This window comes from Platalea leucorodia (assembly GCF_965183815.1).
Source record: "Platalea leucorodia genome assembly, chromosome: 14".
Classification (NCBI taxonomy): domain Eukaryota; kingdom Metazoa; phylum Chordata; class Aves; order Pelecaniformes; family Threskiornithidae; genus Platalea; species Platalea leucorodia.
The window spans coordinates 13,835,357-13,857,144 of record NC_138836.1 but is presented as its reverse complement, the minus strand read 5'-3'; the positions used below and the strand labels follow the sequence as shown (position 1 = coordinate 13,857,144).

The 21,788-nt window shown below is 45.1% G+C and overlaps 1 protein-coding gene across 1 annotated transcript; it reads right to left on the bottom strand.

The window, feature by feature from the left end:
• Nucleotides 1–1,800: 1,800 nt before the first annotated feature.
• On the bottom strand, nt 1,801–20,124 carry LOC309597301 (myosin heavy chain, skeletal muscle, adult-like). Its single transcript, XM_082326560.1, has 38 exons — nt 20,058–20,124; nt 19,830–19,973; nt 19,580–19,736; nt 16,320–16,347; nt 16,107–16,221; nt 15,929–16,021; nt 15,734–15,797; nt 15,542–15,640; nt 15,332–15,435; nt 15,094–15,232; nt 14,322–14,440; nt 14,078–14,227; nt 13,243–13,413; nt 11,927–12,236; nt 11,708–11,775; nt 10,833–10,920; nt 10,624–10,741; nt 9,920–10,043; nt 9,697–9,833; nt 9,337–9,592; nt 8,309–8,551; nt 7,902–8,078; nt 7,670–7,815; nt 7,492–7,582; nt 7,014–7,403; nt 6,735–6,861; nt 6,468–6,586; nt 5,757–5,953; nt 5,156–5,339; nt 4,904–5,069; nt 4,607–4,731; nt 4,105–4,413; nt 3,801–4,004; nt 3,407–3,532; nt 3,141–3,311; nt 2,950–3,054; nt 2,712–2,807; nt 1,801–2,090 (listed from the first exon to the last, which is right to left on the bottom strand). The coding sequence occupies exons 2-38, from the start codon at nt 19,938–19,940 to the stop codon at nt 1,935–1,937; spliced, it is 5,583 nt and encodes a 1,860-aa protein (XP_082182686.1). The 5' UTR covers nt 19,941–19,973; nt 20,058–20,124; the 3' UTR covers nt 1,801–1,934.
• Nucleotides 20,125–21,788: the final 1,664 nt, after the last annotated feature.

Sequence of the window (21,788 nt, the reverse complement as noted above, 5' to 3'; positions counted from 1 at the left end):
GACACGGAGCTGTGGGCTGGAAGTTTCCAGCAGAGTGAGCAAAGCTCACGGGAAGCTCACTTTGCCCTTTGGAAGCAAAGCCCATGCTGTGACAGTGGTTTTGGCACACAGTGGCTGAGGGACCACTGTCAACCCTCAGCACTTCCCAGGAAACCTCAAGAGCTCCAATGGCAGGCTCTCCTTTGAAAGCTTTGTAGGTGAAGAGAGCCAAAGTTTTTGGAGACCACCGACCTCGGGCCTGGGCACAGCCATGGTCTGCATGCCGTGCCTGACCAAGCAGGTGATAGTCAGCTTCCTCTGCATTGCTCTCTGCTTGACAATGCAGCTCCAAGGCAACCGCAGTCATAGCTAGAGGTCAAGTTTTTTTTAATTTGCCTTTTAGGCAAGACCTAAACCAGGCATGAGGCACCCAGAGAGCAAGTTATGCAGAGCATAGACTGCAAACTCATGAGAGCAACCCAGAAGCCTCCGTATCCCTCCCAAACCATATGCTCATCCCTCTGCCCCTGACTGGCAGCCTCATCTTCCACCCCAAAACAAACTTGGAGCAGAGGATGCCCTCCCATCCCCCAAATGGATTTGTGCTCTGCTGGCAGTAGATAGGCTTGTAAGAAAAGAGAAACCAAGCATGCTGTAACCCTCAAGTACTCTGTGAACTTCTGTCTTTCTATACAGCTCTGAGCCTTTGCACCACGGATAGGGTTTCTGTGCAGCTGGTAAATTCCGGCAGATTTCTTCTCCATGAACATGTCCAAGTTTCTTTTGAATCCATGCAAGCCTTCAGTTTGCAGTGACAAGGAGTTTCACAGCTTAACTGCATACTTTGTGAAGAACCCACACATCTTTGTGGTTTTGAATACCTTGCCTTCAGGTAGTTTCATTTGATTTACACACACACACACACACACGCACGCACGCGGCCATCCGCCTTCCGCCTTCTGCACTCTCCTGTTTCTTTTCATGCCAGAGCCAGTTAGAAGATTGATCCCTGTCAAGCCTCTCCACACTGTGCTGATTTTATAATTGTCTTGTATGCCCACTCAGTTCTCTCTCCTTTCCTCTCTTAAGTCTCTGGGTTTGTTTAATTGGTCCTCCTATGGAAGCCCCTCCATGCGTCTGATCAACTTGATTGCCTTTGGAATCAGAATTCCTTGCAGATTCAGTTTGTCTCTTCTTATTTTCTCTTCCGCTACCACTGCTGAGAAATGAGTGGGTATTTTCACACAGATATGCAGCACATGTGGAAGACCTTGCTCCTGAAGGGTAATTGTCAGCTCAGAGTCCATCTTTTTATACGTGACACTGCATTATGTTTCCCCACGCAGATAGTTTTGTGGTTTTGACGGCACTGAGCTTTGTATGCTATTTAATGGCACTGTTTGCTCAGTGTCATGAAAGCCTTCTGTGTTTCTTAGGTATCAGTCATTGTCTTTACTGCCTGGCATAGCGTTCTTTCATTGGGAAACATGATGTTTCTTCCTGTTCAACACCTCTTCAACTTGCTTTATCAATAGCTTGAACAGCACACACCCCAGCACAAATAACTTTTTTCCTTCATTCTGTGTCTTTGAGGGTTATTTATCTGAGTGAGAAGCTTCCGTCTTAGCCCATGCTTCAGCACTTCTCTAAAAGCCTTTGTTGAGATACCTTGCTGAAAGGTTCTGGAAATCCCAGTCAATTAGATCAGCTGGATCTCCCTGTCCACATGCCCATTTCAAAAAACCTTTCAAACATTTCTGTGTAATGATGATATAGACCTAACCAGTAAAAAGACAAACAAATGAAAGCTGGTGCTCATGGTCTGTATGCAAAGGATTCTACGGTCTTTATTCCCTAGACATCGACATGGTTACAAAGACTCATTGCAGAAGAAAGTGACCGAGAGGTTCACATTTTGTGCAGCCCTCAGGTCACTTTGCTGCCTCATGACATCCTCACTCTTCCTCTTCTATCTTCTTGCCGTGAAACTCCCGGCTTTTGACTCGGAGCTTGTTGACCTGCGACTCTGCAATGTCAGCCCGCTCCTCGGCTTCCTCCAGCTCATGCTGGATCTTGCGGAACTTGGAGAGGTTGACATTGGACAGCTCCTCCTGTGCAGGGAGAGGGAGTTGGTGGTGAGGAGCCCAGGGCAGGGGTTTCACTCCTCCCGCGCCTCGGCCTTGCAGGGCTGTGGCTCTTCCCTGGGGGAAGGCACAAACCTCCATCCCCCACCCACCACTGCTTACACATAAGCCTCACACAGACCTCCTCATCCTCCCTTATTCAGGACCCCCCTGTGACAAGCTTCACCGGTACTGTGTCACGCTTGAGGAACTCTTTTGTCACTGGGATTTGTCATTTGTGTACTTAGTCTCCCACTACTTGCTGCCCAGCTGTCAGTGTAACTTATTAGGTTGAGAAAGACCCTGAAGCCTTCTGCTGTAGATTAGTGAGATTCATGAACTTCTCAGTCAGTGGATGTGGCCCCCGAGTTTCTTTAGTCTCACCTCCTGTATAAAACAGGCTGCAGAACTTCCCTCAGTTCATCCCCGACAGCTGCAGGGTGCCCACAACTCAGCAAGGCCTCATGACACGATAGCAAATTTGCGTGGCCAAGACTGTTGTGTCTTGGGAGTTTCTTTCATGACCCTTTCCTGGTATTCATACTCATCTCAAGGAGCGTGCTGCCCCAATGGAAGGTGGCTCTTGCCCATTCACCAGGCAATACTTACAGCCTCCTCAGCTTGTCTCTTGTAGGATTTCACCTTCATTTGCAGCTTGTCCACCAGATCCTGGAGCCTGAGAATATTCTTCCGGTCTTCCTCGGACTAGAGTGGTTGGTAAGCAGCAAAGAGAATTAATTATTGGTTTCCCACCACATCAGGATAAAAATTGCCCTTGGGAATGGTGTGGCAAAATTTCACTTGCTTTGAGAAAACTCTGTCAGCCCGCAGAGGCCTCCTGCCTTACCTGGTAGGTCAGCTCCTTCACCCTCCTCTCGTACTTGCGCACACCCTTCACGGCTTCAGCGCTGCGCTTCTGCTCAGCATCAACCTCCCCTTCCAGCTCCCGCACCTGCAATGAGAAGCCCATCTTTGGAGCTTCCCTGCTGGATGCTTACGTGACATGTTCACTCATGCACAAATAGCAGCCCTACGCACTCTGGCTTCCAGCTTCTGGATTTGCTTCTTGCCTCCTTTCAGAGCCAACTGCTCAGCCTCATCCAGACGGTGCTGCAGGTCCTTCACCGTCTGGTCCAGGTTCTTCTTCATCCTCTCCAGGTGGGCACTGGTGTCCTGCTCCTTCTTCAGCTCTTCAGCCATCATGGCTGCCTGATGAGAGCAAAGGGTCAAAGCCATTTTGGGGCTGGAGACATTTTGGGGGAGAATACACCCACCATCAGCAATGAAAGGAGCCCTCAACTCACATCTGTGATGGCCTTCTTCGCCTTCTCTTCAGCATTGCGGGCTTCCTGGAGTGTCTCCTCCATTTCACCCTGAATTTGCATGATGTCTGTTTCCAGCTTCTTCTTGGTGTTGATCAAGCTGGTGTTCTGTGCAACCGGAAAGACATGATTTTTACCGTTAGACCTAATGCCTCCAGACAAGAGATAAAAGTGTGAGTATTGTTTATGAAAGTCTTTAATGCAAGAGTCCTCTTTAGAGCCATAGCAGCAAACCAGACATGGGTGGCTGGCTAGACTGGCCGTATCGCAGCATGGCTGTTCAAGTGTTTGCATAGTAATCACTTACAAGATGCATAGCAATCGCATTCTGTGTTATCCCTTCTTGACAGGATTAATTTCCAGCAGCGTGCCTGACCTGGGTATGGAGGAGCTGCACACGTTCAGTGGCATCCAGAAGCTCCTGCTCAGCCACTTTCCTCGACCGCTCCGTCTGCTCCAGGGCTGCCCTTAGTTCTTCAACTTCAGCCTGCAGCAGGTTTGCTCTGCGCTCCACCATGGCCGCCTGCTCCTTCAGGTCCTCCTGTGTCCTGAGAGCATCGTCCAAGTGTAGCTGGGTATCCTGTAAAAGAGGCAAGAGAAGTTGCAAGGCGGCAGTGTGCGCTTGGGTGCCAAAAATGTCACGGATGTCTTGTCTTTTCCTGTAGCTTTGCTGAACGCACCTTGAGCACTGCCTGTGTGTTCCTCAGGTTCTTTTGTGCCTCTGCAGCCACGCGGTTGGCATGGCTCAGCTGGATCTCCATTTCATTCAGGTCCCCCTCCATCTTCTTCTTCAGCCGCAGGGCTTCATTCCTGCTCCTGATCTCAGCGTCCAGGGTGCTCTGCATGGACTCCACAATTCTGAGGTGGTTTCTCTTCATCTGGTCGATCTCCTCATCTTTCTCTGCTATCTTCCTGTCAATCTCAGACTTCACCTGGTTGAGCTCAAGCTGGAGGCGCAGGATCTTGCCCTCTTCATGTTCCAGGGAGGCCTGGACAAGTGGACACAAACATTTGTAACGTCAATGAAGCTACTGCTTGCTTTCTAAGTCATTACAGAACATTTCAGGGAATCTCAGTTGGCTGCACTCCCCAGCCAGAACAGAGGGGGACCAAGCAGTTTTTAGCCATATTTCCCTGTTGCTCCTATTTTTAGTGCAGACACCAGTGATTACAGGCATGTACCTCAGCTTCCTCCAAGGCAGCCTGGATTTCAGATTTCTCCTGCTCAATCTGCTTCTTGACTTTCTCCAGCTCATGAATCGCCTTTCCTCCCTCGGCAATCTGCTCCGTGAGGTCAGAAATCTCCTCTGTGGGAACAAAGACCAAGGGCATGGTCAGGCACAGGGCAGAATGGGAAGGGCCCTGCCACACCAAGGGGACAGGCAGCTTTGCAGACCTGCAGGCACAGACCCATGTGGAGCGGTGGGTAGTGGTGCAGAGTGAGAAAGCCCTGCCAGGAGCAGAGGCCCAGGGACTTACGCTGCAAGTTCTTGTTCTCACGCTTCAGCGTTTCCAGGTGGTCCAGGGACTCCTCATAGGCATTCTTCATCTTAAACAGCTCCGTGCTGAGGGAGCGAGACTCCTTCTGGGAGGCTTCCAGCTCAGCCTGCGTTTCTTCATACTTCTGCTTCCATTCTGCCAGGATCTGAAGAGAAACAGGGCATGAGTATGGATGTGGCAATGAGGAGGGGATGCCCTGCCCAGGAGCCCCAGGTCTGGAGCCCAAAAGACCTTGTCAAAGTTCCTCTGCTTCTTATCCAGAGCTGCGCAGGCAGCATTCGATCGCTCCACGTCAATCATCAGGTCCTCCACTTCGTTCTGCAGCCTCTGCTTTGTCTTTTCCAGGGAGGCACATTTGGCATTGACGGCTTCAACGTGTTCCTCTGCATCCTGCAGGCGCTGTGCCAGCTTCTTCCTGGGAGGAGATAAGCACAGCTCCAGGTTAGCGCTTAGACGGGAGCCAATGTTGTACTGTTCACAAGAGGGCCGTTGGCCGCTTTGGGGCCTTTGAGCCTAGCGCTTTTCACAGTGTTTTTTGTGTTTCAAGATTGCATGCAGCCTCAAGGGTCTATCACTTCTGTGTCTTAGCACCTACTGAGTATTCGGCCTGTCTTAGCCTTTCTAGCCCTAAAGGCTATGTTTGTCCTTCCAATCTACATTTTTTCCACAGCACCCATCTCCTCTCCCTCCCTCTCTCCCCTTTACCACAAAGACAGTATAGCCCTGCCTTCGTCCCACCCCTGTCCTGTTCCACTCTCAGAGACTCCAGTTTCCAATTTCCCTTGACAGTCTCCGTCTTCTCCAGCCATTTGACATCCTGCTTGCCACATACTTGGCCTCCTCCAGCTCCTCCGTGCGCTGAATAGCGTCCGTCTCATATTTGGTTCTCCACTGGGCCACTTCGCTGTTGGCCTTGGACAGGGCACGCTGCAGCTCCCCCTTGGCTTCCTGCTCCTCCTCATATTGTTCCCGGAGCAAGTCACAGTCGTGGCGAGCAGACTGCAGGGCGTGGGCCAGGGCGTTCTTGGCCTGTGGGGACATTGGGGCTGGTAACCTGAATACTTGACTTGAGATGCCTCTTGACAGTGAAACCGACAGTGGAATTAGAATGAAACTCTCATTAGGCAACTGCAAAGCTGGGAGCTGATGAAGCCTTCATCAGTGTGTTCTGGAGGATCAGGATGTGTTAGTGACAGGTGCTCTGGGGACAGTAAGCTGCTGTTTCTCTAAATATTTGGACGTGTGCGTCTGAATCCTCCCTTGGAGAGTATCGTCAGAAACTCATGAAAGCCTTGTGGATGACTTCCTCCAGCATCAAAATCATTATGCTTCCTTCCCCCTCTAGCTTATGAGCTGGGGTATGTGCACTGCTGCTGTTCCCTCCAGTACCACGTGTGTTTGGGGAAAGAACGCTGAATCCCTTTTGGTTTTAAAACACAAAATATTGTAGACAAGACTTCCCAGATTCATTTAGGGGTGATGTGACTAGTTGAAAGAACAGTTTTATCCCCAGAAAAAATAATTTTATACTAAATATCCTCACCTTTGTTTCTTCCTCTAAATGCCTCTTGAGTTCCTCAATTTGTTGGGTAAAGCCTTGCTTGCCTCTCGAAAGCTGAGAAATCAGAGCATCCTTCTCCTCCACCTGGCGTGAATATTCACCTGGGAAAGGTAAGGTGAAGAAAAGGAACGAGACTATTAATGATATTTGTTCCTGTAAACCCCTGTGACCAGTAGCTCTGAGATACTGTGTGGTATGGGCATGGCGTGCAGCTCCGCCCCTTGCACCTCAGGAATGAGGATGTCTCACCTGATTCTGTCTGCAGACGAGCTCTTTGCGTATTGAGGTCATTGATCATGCGCTGATTCTGCTCCTCCTTAGTTTTAATCTCACTCAGCTGATCTTCCAGAGTGCGGCACATCTTCTCCAGATTTGCCTACATAGCAGATACAAGGAAGAAAAGGAAATGAACACCTGGACTCTGCCTTATCAGAGCAGCAGGGACTTTTTTATGAGAATGTGGCTGGGAGATGTAGCCTATTGTGCCATACCTTGGCCCTGTGAGCATGTTCTACTGCAATTCTATACCTTGGCTTTGGAGACAGACTCCATGTTACTGGCCAAGTCGTCAATCTCCATCTTCAGCTCACTCTTCTCCTTCTCCAGCTTCTGCTTCACTCGTTGCAGGTTGTCGATCTGCTCCCCAAGCTCAGCTGTGCTGTCCGCATGCTTCTTCCGCAGGGCGGCAGCCGTGGCTTCGTGCTGCAGCGTGGCCTCTTCGAGGTCACGGCGCATCTTCTGAAACTCTGCCTCACGCTTCTTGTTCATCTCAATCTGAGCTGCAGTAGCCCCTCCTGCTTCTTCCAGGCGCTCGCTGATCTCCTCTAGCTCCCTCGAGAGGTCAGCCCGATGCTTCTCTGCTTTTGCCCGAGAAGTTCGCTCTGCCTCAATTTCCTCCTCCAGTTCCTCAATGCGAGCCTGGGGAACATTAGGGACCCTTCACACCCGTGCCCTCCTCCTACCTGACCTGAGACTGGGTGAAAGAGGGGAAGGACCAGAGACTTGCCTGCAGCTCCTTGATCTTCTTCTGTAATTGCATGCCCAGGGCTTGCTCATCCTCGATTTTGCTCTGGATCTGGCTGATTTCAAAGTCTTTCCTTTGGGCAAAGCAAACCGTGTTAGAGCTCAAAGGAAGAAGACAAGGGCACCAGCCCAGCACTCAGGTGCCCCACAGCCGCACTTACTTCTTCAGTTTCTCATCCAGCTGCTGCTTATCATTTTCCAGATCCATTATGCTGTCATTTGCCAGCTTCAGGTCTCCTTCGAGTTTCCTCTTAGCTCTCTCAAGGTCCATGCGCAGTTTCTTCTCTTGCTCCAGGGACCCTTCCAGCTACAAAGAACAAGACCGTCAGTGCTCTGCTGGCTACACTTTCCTCTACAAAGCCTTCTTTTTCATTTAGCTACGTATGTGCTTACATCGTCCACTTGCTGCTCCAGCTTGGTCTTAGCTTTGGTCAGCGTATTGACTTTGTCCTCTTCTACCTGCAGGTCGTCCAGTGTCTGCTGATGGGCCTCTTGGAGGGCTTTCTTCTCTTTTGTCAGCTTCACAATGGTCTCGTCCAGGGCTGACATCTCCTCCGTGAGGTTTTTCACCTGTTGATTGTAAAAAAGTGCCAAAAGCCTGTGTAGAAGACGTGACTGCTAATGCAGTGACCTTTTCACCTTGCAGTCCTTAGCCAAGAGCTTGGTTTTTTGGGGGGCTGCCTAGCTGCCCTGCTCTTATGCTCCTGGTATGCTCCAAACCTAGCTTTGTTCTGAGGGTACCAGGCTGATGTGGGAGGCATCTGTCCCTTCACCCTTTAGGTGCCTCCCTGTGTGTGTACCTTGTTTTCAGTGGCATGCTTTTCCTTCTCCACTTTGGCCAACGTTAACTCGAGGTCATCAATATCTTTCTTCAGCTCTGAACATTCATCCTCCAGTTTCCTCTTCTTGGCTGTCAGCTCAGCATTAATTTCCTCCTCATCCTCAGCCCTTTCAGTCACCTCCTTAATTTTGGCTTCCAGCTGGATTTTGGTTTTGATGAGCTGGTCACATCTTTCCTCAGCATCAGCCAAGCTGTCCGCTTCCTGGTGGGGAGACACAGATTTTTGTGGGTTGTAATGTTTTGAAGTTTCTCCTCTCTGTCTTTTCTGTCACTGAGTAGGCATCTGTTAAAATGGGGGCCGAACCTGGTCTTCCGCTCCAGCAACTGCAAGATGTTGCCCGGTGTCTACTGGGAAACCCTGTCATCTGGAATCAACAGTGATGCCAATTGTGTCTCTTAAAAATGCCTCACAGAGAGGGCAGCTGACAGAAACAGTATTCAACAGCTGCTTCTTTTTCATTGGCTCCTCACAAACCTCGTAATATTTGGGGAGAAGAGGCTTTGCGAGAATAATTTAGTGGAGCAAGTGGTGTTCTGTTTGGTGTGAAGAAACTGCCTTTTTCCTAATGGACTTTGAACGGGAAGTATCTCTGTTTCGGAAAGTAATCAAGGCCTTCCAGTGTACCTGTAAGTAGGAAAATGGGGCCTTCCCAGGTTTGCCTTGACTCTATTAGACAGATCCATTGCTCTGAAAGCTGCGTAGATGGAGATACTTCCCTTCCAGTTCAGAGCTCGCTGTTGTGGATTACATGTTGGCTAGTGTTACATGGCTCTTCCCTCAGATAGCAGGAATGCCGAGTCTCAGGTGGGGCTGCCATGAGACTCACCATGCCCCTGCCAGTGCCTGGTTACTCAGCATTGGAGTGTGTGATTTCAACTGTTTTCTACTGCATGTTAGTCAGCTTCCCCTGAGTCTCTGTGTAGGTTAAAAAGCATTCTGACTGTATATCATTCTTTTCCCAGGGACAAATGAATGGTAATGCTCACCGCCTGCACTTGGAGCTGCAGGTCATTTTTCTCCTGCAGTAAGGTCACCATTTTCTCCTCCAGCTCTTTCCTCTTTGCCTCAGACTTTGCAAGCTCTTCCTTGGTTTTCTCAAACTCTTGTTTCATGTTGGCCATCTCCTTCTCAGATTCTGCACTCTTCAGCAAGGGCTTGATCTTGAAGAACAGCTTCATCCAGGGCCAGTGCTTCACATTCATGAATGCACGAACATTGTACTGGATGCAGAAGATTGAGTCCCTGAATTGAAATTCACATGGCTATTGCATACTTTCTGCATGCTGAATTTAGACTCAGTTAGCCAAGTATCATGAGAACAAGATACATGGGTGAGAAATGTCTACCTCCTCTCCACCATTCTCCGATACTCCACTCTCATCAGGAAGCCCCTGCACCTGGCCTGTGTCATGGTCATAATCTCTGCTAGTTTCTCATCTCTCATCTCCTCCAGCAGACCTATCAGCCCAGCTTTGAAGAACACCTTAAGAAATGGAACATTGTAACACATCAGGCTCAGGTAGTTCCTAAAAGAGGCACATAGTTTTTGAACACAGAGTTTGTTTCTACCTTGGTGTGACCAAATCTGTATTGGGTGTGGTCCACATCAATGGACCCAAGAAGCTTCTCTGAAGCCTTCTTGCTATCCATGAACTGACCTTCTGGAATAGCACTTGCATTAAGCACTCTGTATCTGTAAAAGAAAACAGAAATGCCCATTACTGAGACCACCACTGTGACTGAACCCCACAGCCTTCTCAGCAACAGCTGACTGTCTGACTGAGTACTGTCATGTATTAGGGACAGTCCATTCTTTCAAGAGAGTGTAAGTGAAAGCTTCATACTGTTAAGTCAGATGGACTCTGGGAATCCTGATCATCAGGCATGTCATACCATCATGAAATGGTAGTGAAGCATTTTTATATTAGAAACCCATTCCTTGTTAAATATTTGTGTTAGGATACTCAATCTGATCTCAGCAACAGGTGGTTAGTTTCAGCAACAGCTGACTCCATCGCTGATAGGGACAGACCTCCCTAGAGACAGTTCAGTGGCATTTTTAGGACATTGGGTGGAAACATGTATTCTTGTTCAAATGTGAAGTGGATGTGTGAAGAAAAATTTAAAGTTATCTCATTGTTTTCCAGTAGTAGATTTCTGTAATGTGATTTGTGTATACACTAAACTGTGTAGTAAATATATTACTTAAGTAATTTAGGACATAGAAGGAGTGGAACAGGAAAAGAACGGGGAGAAAGGTGGAGCACTCTTACCTTTGTTTGAAGTCAGCATACAGGACTCTGCTGGGGAATCCTTTCCTGCAAATTCTGATCCCTTCCAGCACGCCGTTACACCGCAGCTGATGCAGCACCAGCTCATGCTCCATGGCACCTAACAAACAGCAGTAGTGACGACCCCATTGTTTGATACTCGGGAGAAGAGCTTCTGTGCCTTGAGTTTTCCTCGTATTGGATCCCCTTACCAGGTGTTTTTGTCTCATTTGGGATGATGCATCGTACAAAATGGGGGTGAGTGCTGCGTAGATTTGTCATCAGCTTGTTTAAATTCTCCTGTGAGATTACAAGGTAAAGTTTAGATCAACAAACTAAAGATGTGCATCCCTGCACCTGCATGTATTTCATCCATGGAAAGGACTTAATTTGTCAGATTTAAACTAAATTCCAAAATTTCCATATTAATGTACAAAAGCTTATGCTTTCATCCATCTTTTGCTATGGAACATTACTATGAAAAAGAAACAGAATTTGGTTACTGTGTCATCATAATTTATTATTTACAAAAGCCGGGATACAGCGCATTTGATAGCCTGAGAGTCATGGCTTCGAAAGTCATGAACAATTCCCTCTGCTTGCCCTCCTGAATCAATATACTGGTTAGGCTTTTATGTGTGATAATCCGAAAGCCAGCCTCTCTGTTTTTCAGAACTGCCCCATTACTGATGAATTGTGCATGGTAGCAGTATTGAAAAGATTCAGAAGTCCAAAAACTCTATTTGGTAAAACATTCTGAACTCTGTGCAATAGCTGAAAGGAATTGACCTATTTCAATGTCATATTTAGCTTAAAAAGTAGAGGTGTATGGAAAAAAGATCTGAATAACAACATCCTCAACGATTTGAAGGAGTTTTCATTTTGGTATTTTAACGAGACAATATCATTCCACGTTGAAAAAGAGAAGAACCTAGTCCATCATTTAAATGGAAAGAAAATTTACCTATAGTACATCATCTTCTTCATGCTCTTGCTATAGGACTTCAAGAGTTGCAACATCACTTTTCACATTTTAAATTCCCTTTCTTCAAGGAAAAAGAGAAGAAACGAGGAAACCACTACGTACCCGGAAAAGAGCTGAGACAGTCTGGAAAGAAGAACCCTTCTTCTTGCCACCCTTCTTGCCACCGCCCTCTGTAATCAAAAGAAGGGGAAAACAATTTTAAAATAGTGATGTTGAACATTGAACTACAGAGAGAAAACAATTTTTAAACATTTAGGTCTTTCTGTTTGACTTCCTGTCAACATTTTCCCACATTGAAAGTACAATTTTCACAGAGCTGACCTGCATCTGCTCCACCATAGTTGGCAAAGAGTAAAGCCAGTGTCTTCACGGATGATTTCTGGTACAACCCGATGACAGTTTCGTTCAGGGGGTCCTTGTTCTTCTCAAGCCAGCCAGAGATGTTGTAGTCCACTGTACCAGCATAGTGCACAAGGGAGAAGTGGGCCTCAGCCTTGCCTTTGGCAGGCTTGGGCTTCTGGAAGTTGCTGGACTTGCCCAGATGCTGGTCATAGAGCTTGTTCTTGAAAGAGGTGTCAGTTGCCTTGGGGAACATGCACTCCTCTTCCAGGATGGAGAAGATGCCCATGGGCTGGAAGGTACCACAAGAAGTGACAGAGAAAGATGATAATGATGTGAAGCATGTGCTATGAACATCAAAGATACCAGTGTGTTGCTGGTAGCATCTCAGCCTGGATAAGGGCCCAAGTTTGTCAGGCGCTGTTCTCAGCCAGGGAGCTTATTTCCACCTGTCCTTACCTTCCTGCAGAGTGCCTTCACAGAACTGGTAAGAACGTCTGTATGGCTCAGGTTAGAATTGGGAGCAGAATTAGAGGGAGAAGTGGTAAAGGGAAAAATAATTGGGAAAATAGCTACAAGAGGCCCAGTTGTTTTGGGAAATCAGGCAAGATTTAAGGAGGCTTAGAGGTGATCTCATCACCATGTAACAGTAGCTAAAGGGGAGCTACAAAGATGACAGAGACTCCCTTTCTACAAGGAGTCACTTGGTGAGGACAAGGGGTAACGGGTACAAGTTACTCCCAGGGAGATTCCAAGTGGACACAAGAGGTAAATTTTTCACTATGAGAACAGTCAATCATTGGAATAATCTCCCCAGGGAAGTGGTTGACTCCACTACGCTGAACACGTTTAAGACTCCGCTGGACTTGGTGCTGAGCCATCTCATCTAGATTGTGCTAGAAAGGTTGGACCAGATGATCCTTGAGGTCCCTTCCAACCTGGTATTCTACAATTCCATGATTCTATGAAGATGATATTTATTTCGCAAATTTGTTTGTGGAGTTCTGATTGAGTCTTCACGGGAAAAAGGAAAGGAGACTGACTCCAGTTGGTTTTGAAGAAGTCTGTTGGTGGGAGTCCAGGCTACCTTTTCCAGGCTTGAAGACCAGGTAATGCAGGACTGATGACATAGATTTGCATTTCCTAATTTCTCTTCCCCAGACTAAAATAAATCTCAGTGCAAAATATTTCATTTAACTGACACTGAATGCCCAGCCCTGAGTTCTTCCGGAGATGAATCTGGCCCAGAAACATCACAGAATTCCAAAATACATCGTACACTTGTATGGAAAACGTACCTTCTCAATGAGCTCGATGCAAGCAGCCAGGTCCATCCCAAAGTCAATGAACTCCCATTCAATCCCTTCCTTCTTGTACTCTTCCTGCTCCAGCACAAACATGTGGTGGTTGAAGAACTGTTGCAGTTTCTCGTTGGTGAAGTTGATGCACAGCTGCTCAAAGCTATTGAACTGTCCAAAGCAAGGAGAGGTGCACAGGTTCTCAAGGTGTGGCAAACACCACAGGTTTTTCCTAGCATTCTCCTAATGCTGTTGAAGTTCCCCAGCTGAAACACCACTCCTAACCATACTGTAACAGCATGTGTTTCCTTAGCAGGGCTTCTATTGCAAAATCTACCATTCTTGAAAGATTTTATTGTTATTACTTTTGAAATCACGCTAAAAGTAACATTTCTTTTTTACTGTGCTACTCAAAAGCAAATCCTTCAGGAACCTTAGCTGCAACATCATGTAGCATTGTGAACTTTCCCATAGCACTACCCTTTCCTTGGCTCTTCCAAGAGCATCCACACCTTTGGCCCACATCTGTGTGAGCCTTAGTCCTCAAGCTGTCTCTTTGTTTGCAAAGCCTAAGACTTTTGCAAGCTCAAGGGTCTCTGAGACCATTAGCCAGAAAGCAGAGCCGCCTTCTGCCTGTTGACAAGGCTAGAATCAAAGTGGTTGTTAGTAAAGCCATTTGAGGGTGTTACTGTGACAGAGAGGAGGGAGGGCTTTCTAGAAACTGCAGACGAGGAGGATAAACTTCTGAATCTTCTTAAAAAGAAGGGTGTTTCTGAGTCCTCATGACCCATCCCTGGCCCTCCCTTGACAATGGTGCTAAATCCTTGCTCCTTACATCAAAGATCTCAAAGCCAGCAATGTCCAGCACACCAATGAAGTACTGTCTGGGTTGTTTGGTGTCCAGCTGTTGGTTGATGCGAATAACCATCCACAAGAACATCTTCTCATAGACAGCTTTTGCCAGGGCACCAACTGCATTGTTCACCTAAAGCAGAGAAGAAAGGACCAGAGTTACCTCCTAGGGTCAAAAAAGAATGCTCAAGTACTGAAAGAGCACTTTCAAACTATCTTCTATTTACCTGTTCTACAGTTTGACCTTTGGTCACGAATTCGTTCCCAACCTTGACTCGGGGGTAACACAGGGCTTTGAGCAATTCAGCTGAGTTCAGGCCCATCAGGTAGGCAGCCTTGTCAGCCACTAAAGAGCAGAAGAGAGAGAGAGAGAGAGAGAGGAGCATTTATCTTTGGACAATGGCTAGAATTTGGCCAGTGTGAAAAACTCTGCTGTTCCTGTTCTAGAAATGGAAAAGCATTGGACTGGTCTCATACAGAACGTCTGGGAAGGAATGTAAATTCTGGAAGCTAATGATGGCCCTCTTTGAAAGCAAGAGCAGGTGTGGCTTGGATAGGAATAGCTTGAATCTGGAAGGTCCTAGAAGAACCGCAAAAACCCTCTGGCAACACGAGGCATGCATGCAGCACTTTCTTTTTCTGTGGAAAGATGATTTCTGCATAGCAAAGAATGCAGGATTTATTTCACTAAAAATATGATTGCACGTCATGGTGACTTAGTGTCTGAAGGTTTTACAGAGAGAGAGGGAGCCTGCGTTGAGGTTGAAGTTCCCCCTCTCAGGCTGTGTGTGTTTGGGGAGTATCCATTGGATAAAGTAATGGTATTTCCCATGATCAGGGAAGCACCTCTGCAGTTAGATAGACAATGAACAAAGATGTTTTTCCTCGGTGTTTTATGTGGTGACTCAGGCCAACAAAGGCCTGTGCTTGGAGGCTAACATATCATCTCTGCAAACAGAGAAGTTCTTTGAACAAGTCAGTTGCTGAATGTGCTGATACCTTCTGTGCCATCGGGCTCTGCCTGCTCCTCTCGTTGTTTCTGCTTGAACTTCAAGTTCCCGTAGTGCATGACAGCCCCTGTCAGCTTGTAGATGGCAGTCTTTTCATCAGCAGTGAAGCCCAGGATGTCAATGGCACTCTGCAGTCAAAACAATGAAGTAAAATACGTGTCCTTAGTAGGTCACCTATGTCACCTTTGAGACATGTACAGTAGGTACCTTTTTGCTGTGTTACTTACATCTGTAGCCATGAGCTCCTCCTGGTCATCAATACTGGGAACAGTGACCTCACCTTGACTCACAAAGTGGAAATCAAAAGGGTTGGTGGTAATGAGGAGCATGTCTGAAAGCAGGAAGAGGCAAGGCACAGGCTTAGTTTAGCCAACCAGGTAATAGAGGGAACTGTTGCTCAGCGATCTTCCGCAAAAAGTCATAATGATCCTTCCTACCAATTAGCTCCGGCTTCTTGTTGGAAGTGATCTGATAAAATATGTGGTAACTTCTTTCTGCCTTGAGCTGGAAAGTGACTCTGGACTTCTCCAGCAGATCTGGCAAAGGAAGGCAGAAAGAGTGAGGCACAGGAATGCACAAGGAGGTGGGAATTTAGGAAGGAATGGGATGAGGCCAGGAGAGTCTCTTACAGGTTTCAATGTCAGCAGAAGCCAGTTTGCCCGTGGCCCCAAAGTGGATTCTGATGAATTTGCCCTGTTAAGGAGAAGCAGCAGCATTTCAGCCTGGATGGGTTCTTTTGATGTCTCCTTTACATGGAATAGTGCCAGGGGCCATCGCTTTTCTTGTAATGAGTGGGAGAGATTTTGTCCAAAGCAACAACTTACAAAGCGTGAGGAGTTGTCGTTCCTCACGGTCTTGGCGTTTCCAAAGGCCTCCAGCAGTGGGTTGGCGCTGATGATTTGATCCTCAAGCGTTCCCTGCAGGATGATAATTATTCAGTTACAGTGTTTAGCTGACATGGCAGTTGCACGTCGAACCTTCAGTCTGTTCTTCTTGACTCACCTGCATTTTGCCTGACTGCTGCTCCTCCTTCTTCTTCTCCCCACTCGCTGCAATTGTTGCAAAGTACTGGATGACACGCTTTGTGTTCACAGTCTTCCCTGCACCGGATTCTCCGCTGTCAAACCAAAGAGAGAGGCAGAGAGCGTGTGGTCAGGCAGGAGGTCCCCTGGCACCCGACAGCCCCGCAGGGACCCGAGCAGGGAGTGTACATACGTGATCAGGATCGACTGGTTCTCGCGATCTGTGAAAGAGGCAGATTATTAATATGCATCATGAATATCCTGGATAAAAATATTCCTGGGGCTTTTAGAAGATGCACTAGCAGTAGCCAGCTAATTCCTTTCATAAACTGTGTGCCTTCACCTCTAATTCCTTTTGAATACTTTAAAGTTCCCAGGTGTACCTGGGAAGCCGACATGTCGACACTGATGTGGATGTCAGGTGTAGCATACGTGCTTCTTTTTCTGGATATTCTCTTCATGTAAAGCTGTTCATTTTCTTTATGAAAAGGATTCTAACTAAGGAGTATTTTTGTAGAGTTACTGATTAATTGAACTATCTGTAAGCTAAAGTGAACTGGATCTGGTGCTTCTCATAAACTTTGTAACATAGGAACAACCACTCCTGATCAGTCCATAGCCCCCCCAGACAGTTTTTCTGTCAGCAGCCAATTGAGTGTTACCTAAAGAAAATCACAAAAACAGCATAAGCCTGTAGTAGCCTTTTACCAGAATACTCTCCCATACTCCAAAATATTGAAATTTTGGTACTTGTAAAGCTATATTTGATGTTTTTATGTGTAAGAGCTTGGGCTGAGTTTGCTTTCCAGAATTTTGTCTGGTTGCTGTTTTAACTCATGCTCAGTTCTTTTTGCATTGCTTCAAGTTTTATCATCCAGTCTGCTCCATTTTTGAACCACTTATTGTGTGAAGAAAAAAAATGTGGTTGGTGCTGAGCTTGGTGTTTCGTTTACTCTTTTCTTGTCTATTCATCTTCTCCATGCCATGCATAATTTTATAAAGTAGCACGAATCATTTATCTAGAGTTATCTGAGCAGATGTCCCGCCATACCTTTAGGAGACCTTTTCATCTTTGTCTTGACCTGTTCCATTTCTACTATATTCTTTTTTGAAAAAGGAAGGGCAGAAATGCATACAGTACACAAAGTGCAGATAGTCCTTGGGTAAGCATCATGATATAATGATGTTTTCTGTTTTGGTCTCTACTTCTTTCTCAGTGATTGCAAACTTCTAACTTGTTATATTGTAGATTTCTGATCACTGAGCCAAAATTTTTGAAGCTCTATTAAAGGATATATATAACAGAAGCAGTAGTTGTCAGCAATGAGCCCATCTTCTGGGTTTTTCTCCTATGTCCATCATTTTACATTCTTGTTGACCAAACTTTGTTGCCACATCACTGAATAATAATTTGATAATTTAATGTCATGAAGTCCCTCTGAAATTCTTCACTGTTAGAATTCAACTTTACTGGCCTGAGAGACTCAGTCACATCAGAAAGCATTATCATTTCCAGATCATTTAAAAAAATGTTGAACAGCAGAAGTCCCAGAATGCATCTCAGTGTGACTTCATTGATAAAATCTTTGCACTATGAAAACTGAAAAAAAAAAAATATTTTTACCATGTCTTCCTTTTTCTTAACCAGTTCTTTTTGAATCTTCTTAATTCTATAGCTGGTAGCAAATGTAAGCATAAAAAATTATGCTAAGAATAGCTGCTTTATCAGCTGTACTGAAGATCTTTGCTGAATTCAGATAGATTACCTTGACCAGTTCTCCTTTGTTAAAAAAAATCAGTGGTTTTGTAATGCAAGACTTCCCTTTTAAAAAAAATGCATCTTTTTTTTCTTGGTAAGTCACATGTATTCACATGCCCAGTAATTGCCTTGTTTAAAAATTGCTGGCAGTTTGCCTTTTACAAAAATCAAGCTAACTGGTATTCTGTTCCTTAAAACCCCCTCACAACTCTTTTTACAAGTTAGTGTAACACTTGCGATTTTCCAGGCTATTTTCAGTGAGAATTTTTGATCTGTAGAGTTCCACTGGAATGCCTGGTTGAATTCTATCCTGGCAATTTGCTAGTGTTTACTTTATTGTTGTTTTTTTTAAGGACATTTCAATTAGAAGTTGTTCCTCTGATGAATCCCATTATAAGGAGGACTTCCAGAAATGAATACTTCCCACACTGCTTTAAGGTAAACAAATGAAAATCTCATTTAGTTGTTCTGATATGACTTTATATTTTCCAAGTTGTCTTTTTAAATTTTGACTGTGTCAGTACAGACTCTACAGACTCAGTTTAAGCCCTTCCACTCCTTATGTATTTGAAAAAGAAATAAGCATAAGTTTTTATGTGTGCTGCAGGTTGTTCTCAAACCTTTAATTTTGCATGCCTTCTTGTGTTTTCACAGTTAACTAGCCAGAGGTACGTTTTGAAGAAAGTCTGTGTGTGTTTAATAACCTTCCTTAGTAGGCTGTGTAGCTGGACTGGCTTTCAAAGCAAGTGCTTTTTGCTGGATGATTTACTTCTGTTCTATGCCTCTAGGATGGTGTTTTCCAATAATTTTCATTCAGTCTGAAGAAACTAAGCCATTAGGAAACTAACTCCCAGTGGACAAGTCTGGGTTGGCGTTCACCAATGTCCTGCACATCTCTTGAAGGTGCCAGCAGGAGTAAAAGTATGATGACCTACCTAAATACTTCCATAATAAGACACACTAACTAAACATCAATTTATTATTGTTCCATTTTCTACATATTATCTTCCAATTAACCTTCTTACCACTATGAATGCTACAGAATTAAATACAGTAATTGGGAAGGGAGGGGGGGAACAAGATTTATTTTAACAAATTAAAATATACCTCTCTGTTTAATATTTTTTGACTAATCTACAGTTTCTTGAAAGTCTGGAGATTTAGACAATGCTAGAAAAGTTTTCACTACCCTTCTTTCTTATTGCTTCCATTTATATTAATGAATGGAAAAGAAGAAATTGTTTCTGAGAAGGAAGGGAGGGAGGAAGTATCAATGGGATAAAAAGGGAGGCAGCTTCAATGTTGAATTGCCTTTCCCTTTACACTCAATCTAATTTACAGAACTCCACCCTAGTGACTTTCAGTCCTGCAAAGCAAATCATTCAAAGAACAATCCTCCCAACTAAGAAATAAACACAACTTTAAAAGTTTATCCGAATTTTTTTGAAGGAAAATCCGACAATGTATTCAGTGTTAAACCATATCCTCCAAATATCTTGGACAGTAAATTCTAACATCGATGGTTAGAAACATAATCTCAATGATGGTGTCCCGTAAAGAAAATATTTCTAATGATGAGAGGGCATCCACCCTCCCAACACCATTAACCTGAACTATTTTGCAGTGAAAAGACTTTTCTTCTCCTCTACAAGTGTTCACAGCCAAAAAATTTTAAAGAAAACCAAGCAACTCACCAGTCAGCATGAACTGATAGGCATTGTCAGAGATGGAGAAGATGTGTGGAGGGGCCTCCTGGCGCTTCTTGCCTCGGTAGGCCAACACCACCTCCGGGTTGTACACCGGCAGCCACTTGTAGGGGTTGACAGTGACGCAGAAGAGACCCGAGTAGGTCTGCGAGGAAGGGAGACAGCACGTTGGCTTCCACTTAGCCTGGCAGAGCAGTTCCTCCTAGCCGCCCAAAGGAAGACTGCTGCTGGTACTTACGTAGATCATCCAGGCTGCGTAACGCTCTTTGAGGTTGTACAGCACAGCGGGTTCATGGAGGTGGGTCATCATGGCCATGTCCTCGACTTTATCATACTTGGGAGGGTTCATGGAGAAGATTTGATCTTCCTTCACGGTCAGGGTCTGTCAGATGAAGAAAGAATGTACGTCAGCTGAGAGCTGAGACTGGGATCTACACACAGTTTTTAAGCCTTAGTTTTTGCTCACCTCTCCAGCTTCAGTCTTGACAGTGACCTTCCCTGATTCCCTACTCTGGATTGATCCTTTCACAAAGGATTCCTTAGGATGTACCACAAAGACAGATGTCTTGGCATCAAAAGGCTTGTTCTGGGCCTCAATTCTCTCCTTCTCTGACTTTCGGAGGTAAGGAGCTGCCTCCCCAAAGGCAGCCATCTCAGCATCAGGAGAGGTCATGGTTGCACTTTATTGAAGGCTCGTCAGCAGAGAACCCTGGCAGAGAACCCTGTGGGAGAGAAGAAATGTAGCATCAATAGATCATTAATGCACATTGCTTGCAAGGAGACCTTTTCCAATGTTTTAAAATTAGGCAGATAATAGAATTGCTAAAACTAGCAAAACTAGCCTTCTTCCTGTTTAATGATTTAAACCCAGAAGAGAAAAATCTTGTTTTCATCCTTGAATAATACAGAATAACCTTTTAAAAATTGATGTTATTTGTGTCCTGTGACACTGTACAGATTGTACGTTGGCTTTACAGGTTGTACAGTGTCACATTCGAGAATATGAATTATGTTAAAGGAACATTCTAATTCTTATGTAAAATTAAAAAAAAAGGTATAGGTAGAAAATACACAGGTGCCTTGAAAGCAGATGGAAAAATTTATTTGGAAACCAGTTTCAGAGGGAAGAATATAGTGCACGATATGCAATAAAGGGGGATGCCTAATTTCAACAAATCACTAGACCCAGCACACTTACCTTGAAACTTTTCTTGGAGACAGGGCAGAGCGCTGCAAAGACACTTTTATAGAGTCTGGTTGGCAGATGCTCTGGATTCCTCCTCTTTCTTCGGTCAAAACATTTTTTGGCAAACATTCTTTGGCAAAGCATTGTCTGGCAAACTTAACTAAGGGCATAATTGTCATTTGATTTGACCAGATATATTTAGAAATGTTTTGTATCTTACCAATGATATGAACGTATCAACTATAAATAATTTGACAAGAGACTTAAGGAGAGAATCTCAATTAGTCAAGGCACTTGGAGAACTTGGATGTAGGACTTACGGATTCTGCTGCTGCATTTCCAGTGATTTCCTCCTGGACTCAAGGCAGATTTTCATTGCATGTCTGGGCTGCAACTCTTCTACTTGCATTGTGCAGATAACATTAATGTTTTCCACATGATGTTCTGAGGCTAATGAAGAAATGCATGAAGGGTAGTAGATAAACTGTGTGAAAAAAGCTAAAATGTTCTTGTTCAATGAATTTAACCCTTTTGTTCATCTAATATTTGAAATAAGAGAAACAAAATGTGTTACAATCCGAATTCTTACATACATCATTCTTGGTAACTGAGATGCAGCCCAAGACAAAGAGACAATTACATATTTTTCTAAACAATCCTGTTGAAAGATAGGATACACATGAAAATGCATTAGGTACAGAGCTAAGTAAGTATAAAATTGTAATATTTAGTGACTAGCACTAAAATAATTAACAAAGTTTTTACTGCACCTCCAGCTTTAGTACAGATTTTTAAGAACACGATAGAGCCAAAAATGCAAATTAACCTTCTAAACACCTCAAGCCTGTTCCTCACATATGTACCCACTGTCAACATATACCAAGCAATGTCCTCAACCAGGAAGCAGGGGAGCTCCCTGTAGCCCTTCACTACCTACAACTCCAAAAAAAACCACCCCTCCACCCAAACACAACTCTACACACAATCACACAGAGCGCATACAGTCCAAGA

Bases quoted from the DNA above. Each gene is read 5' to 3' on its own strand.
- LOC309597301 (XM_082326560.1), bottom strand. From the start codon at position 19,940: ATGAACCCTCCCAAGTATGATAAAGTCGAGGACATGGCCATGATGACC. The intron at 4,732-4,903 runs GTAAGTCCCTGG...TTGTTCCCACAG, and splicing joins TGAGAACAAGAACTTGCAGC to AGGAGATTTCTGACCTCACG. The intron at 4,414-4,606 runs GTACATGCCTGT...CCACTTGTCCAG, and splicing joins CTGCCTTGGAGGAAGCTGAG to GCCTCCCTGGAACATGAAGA.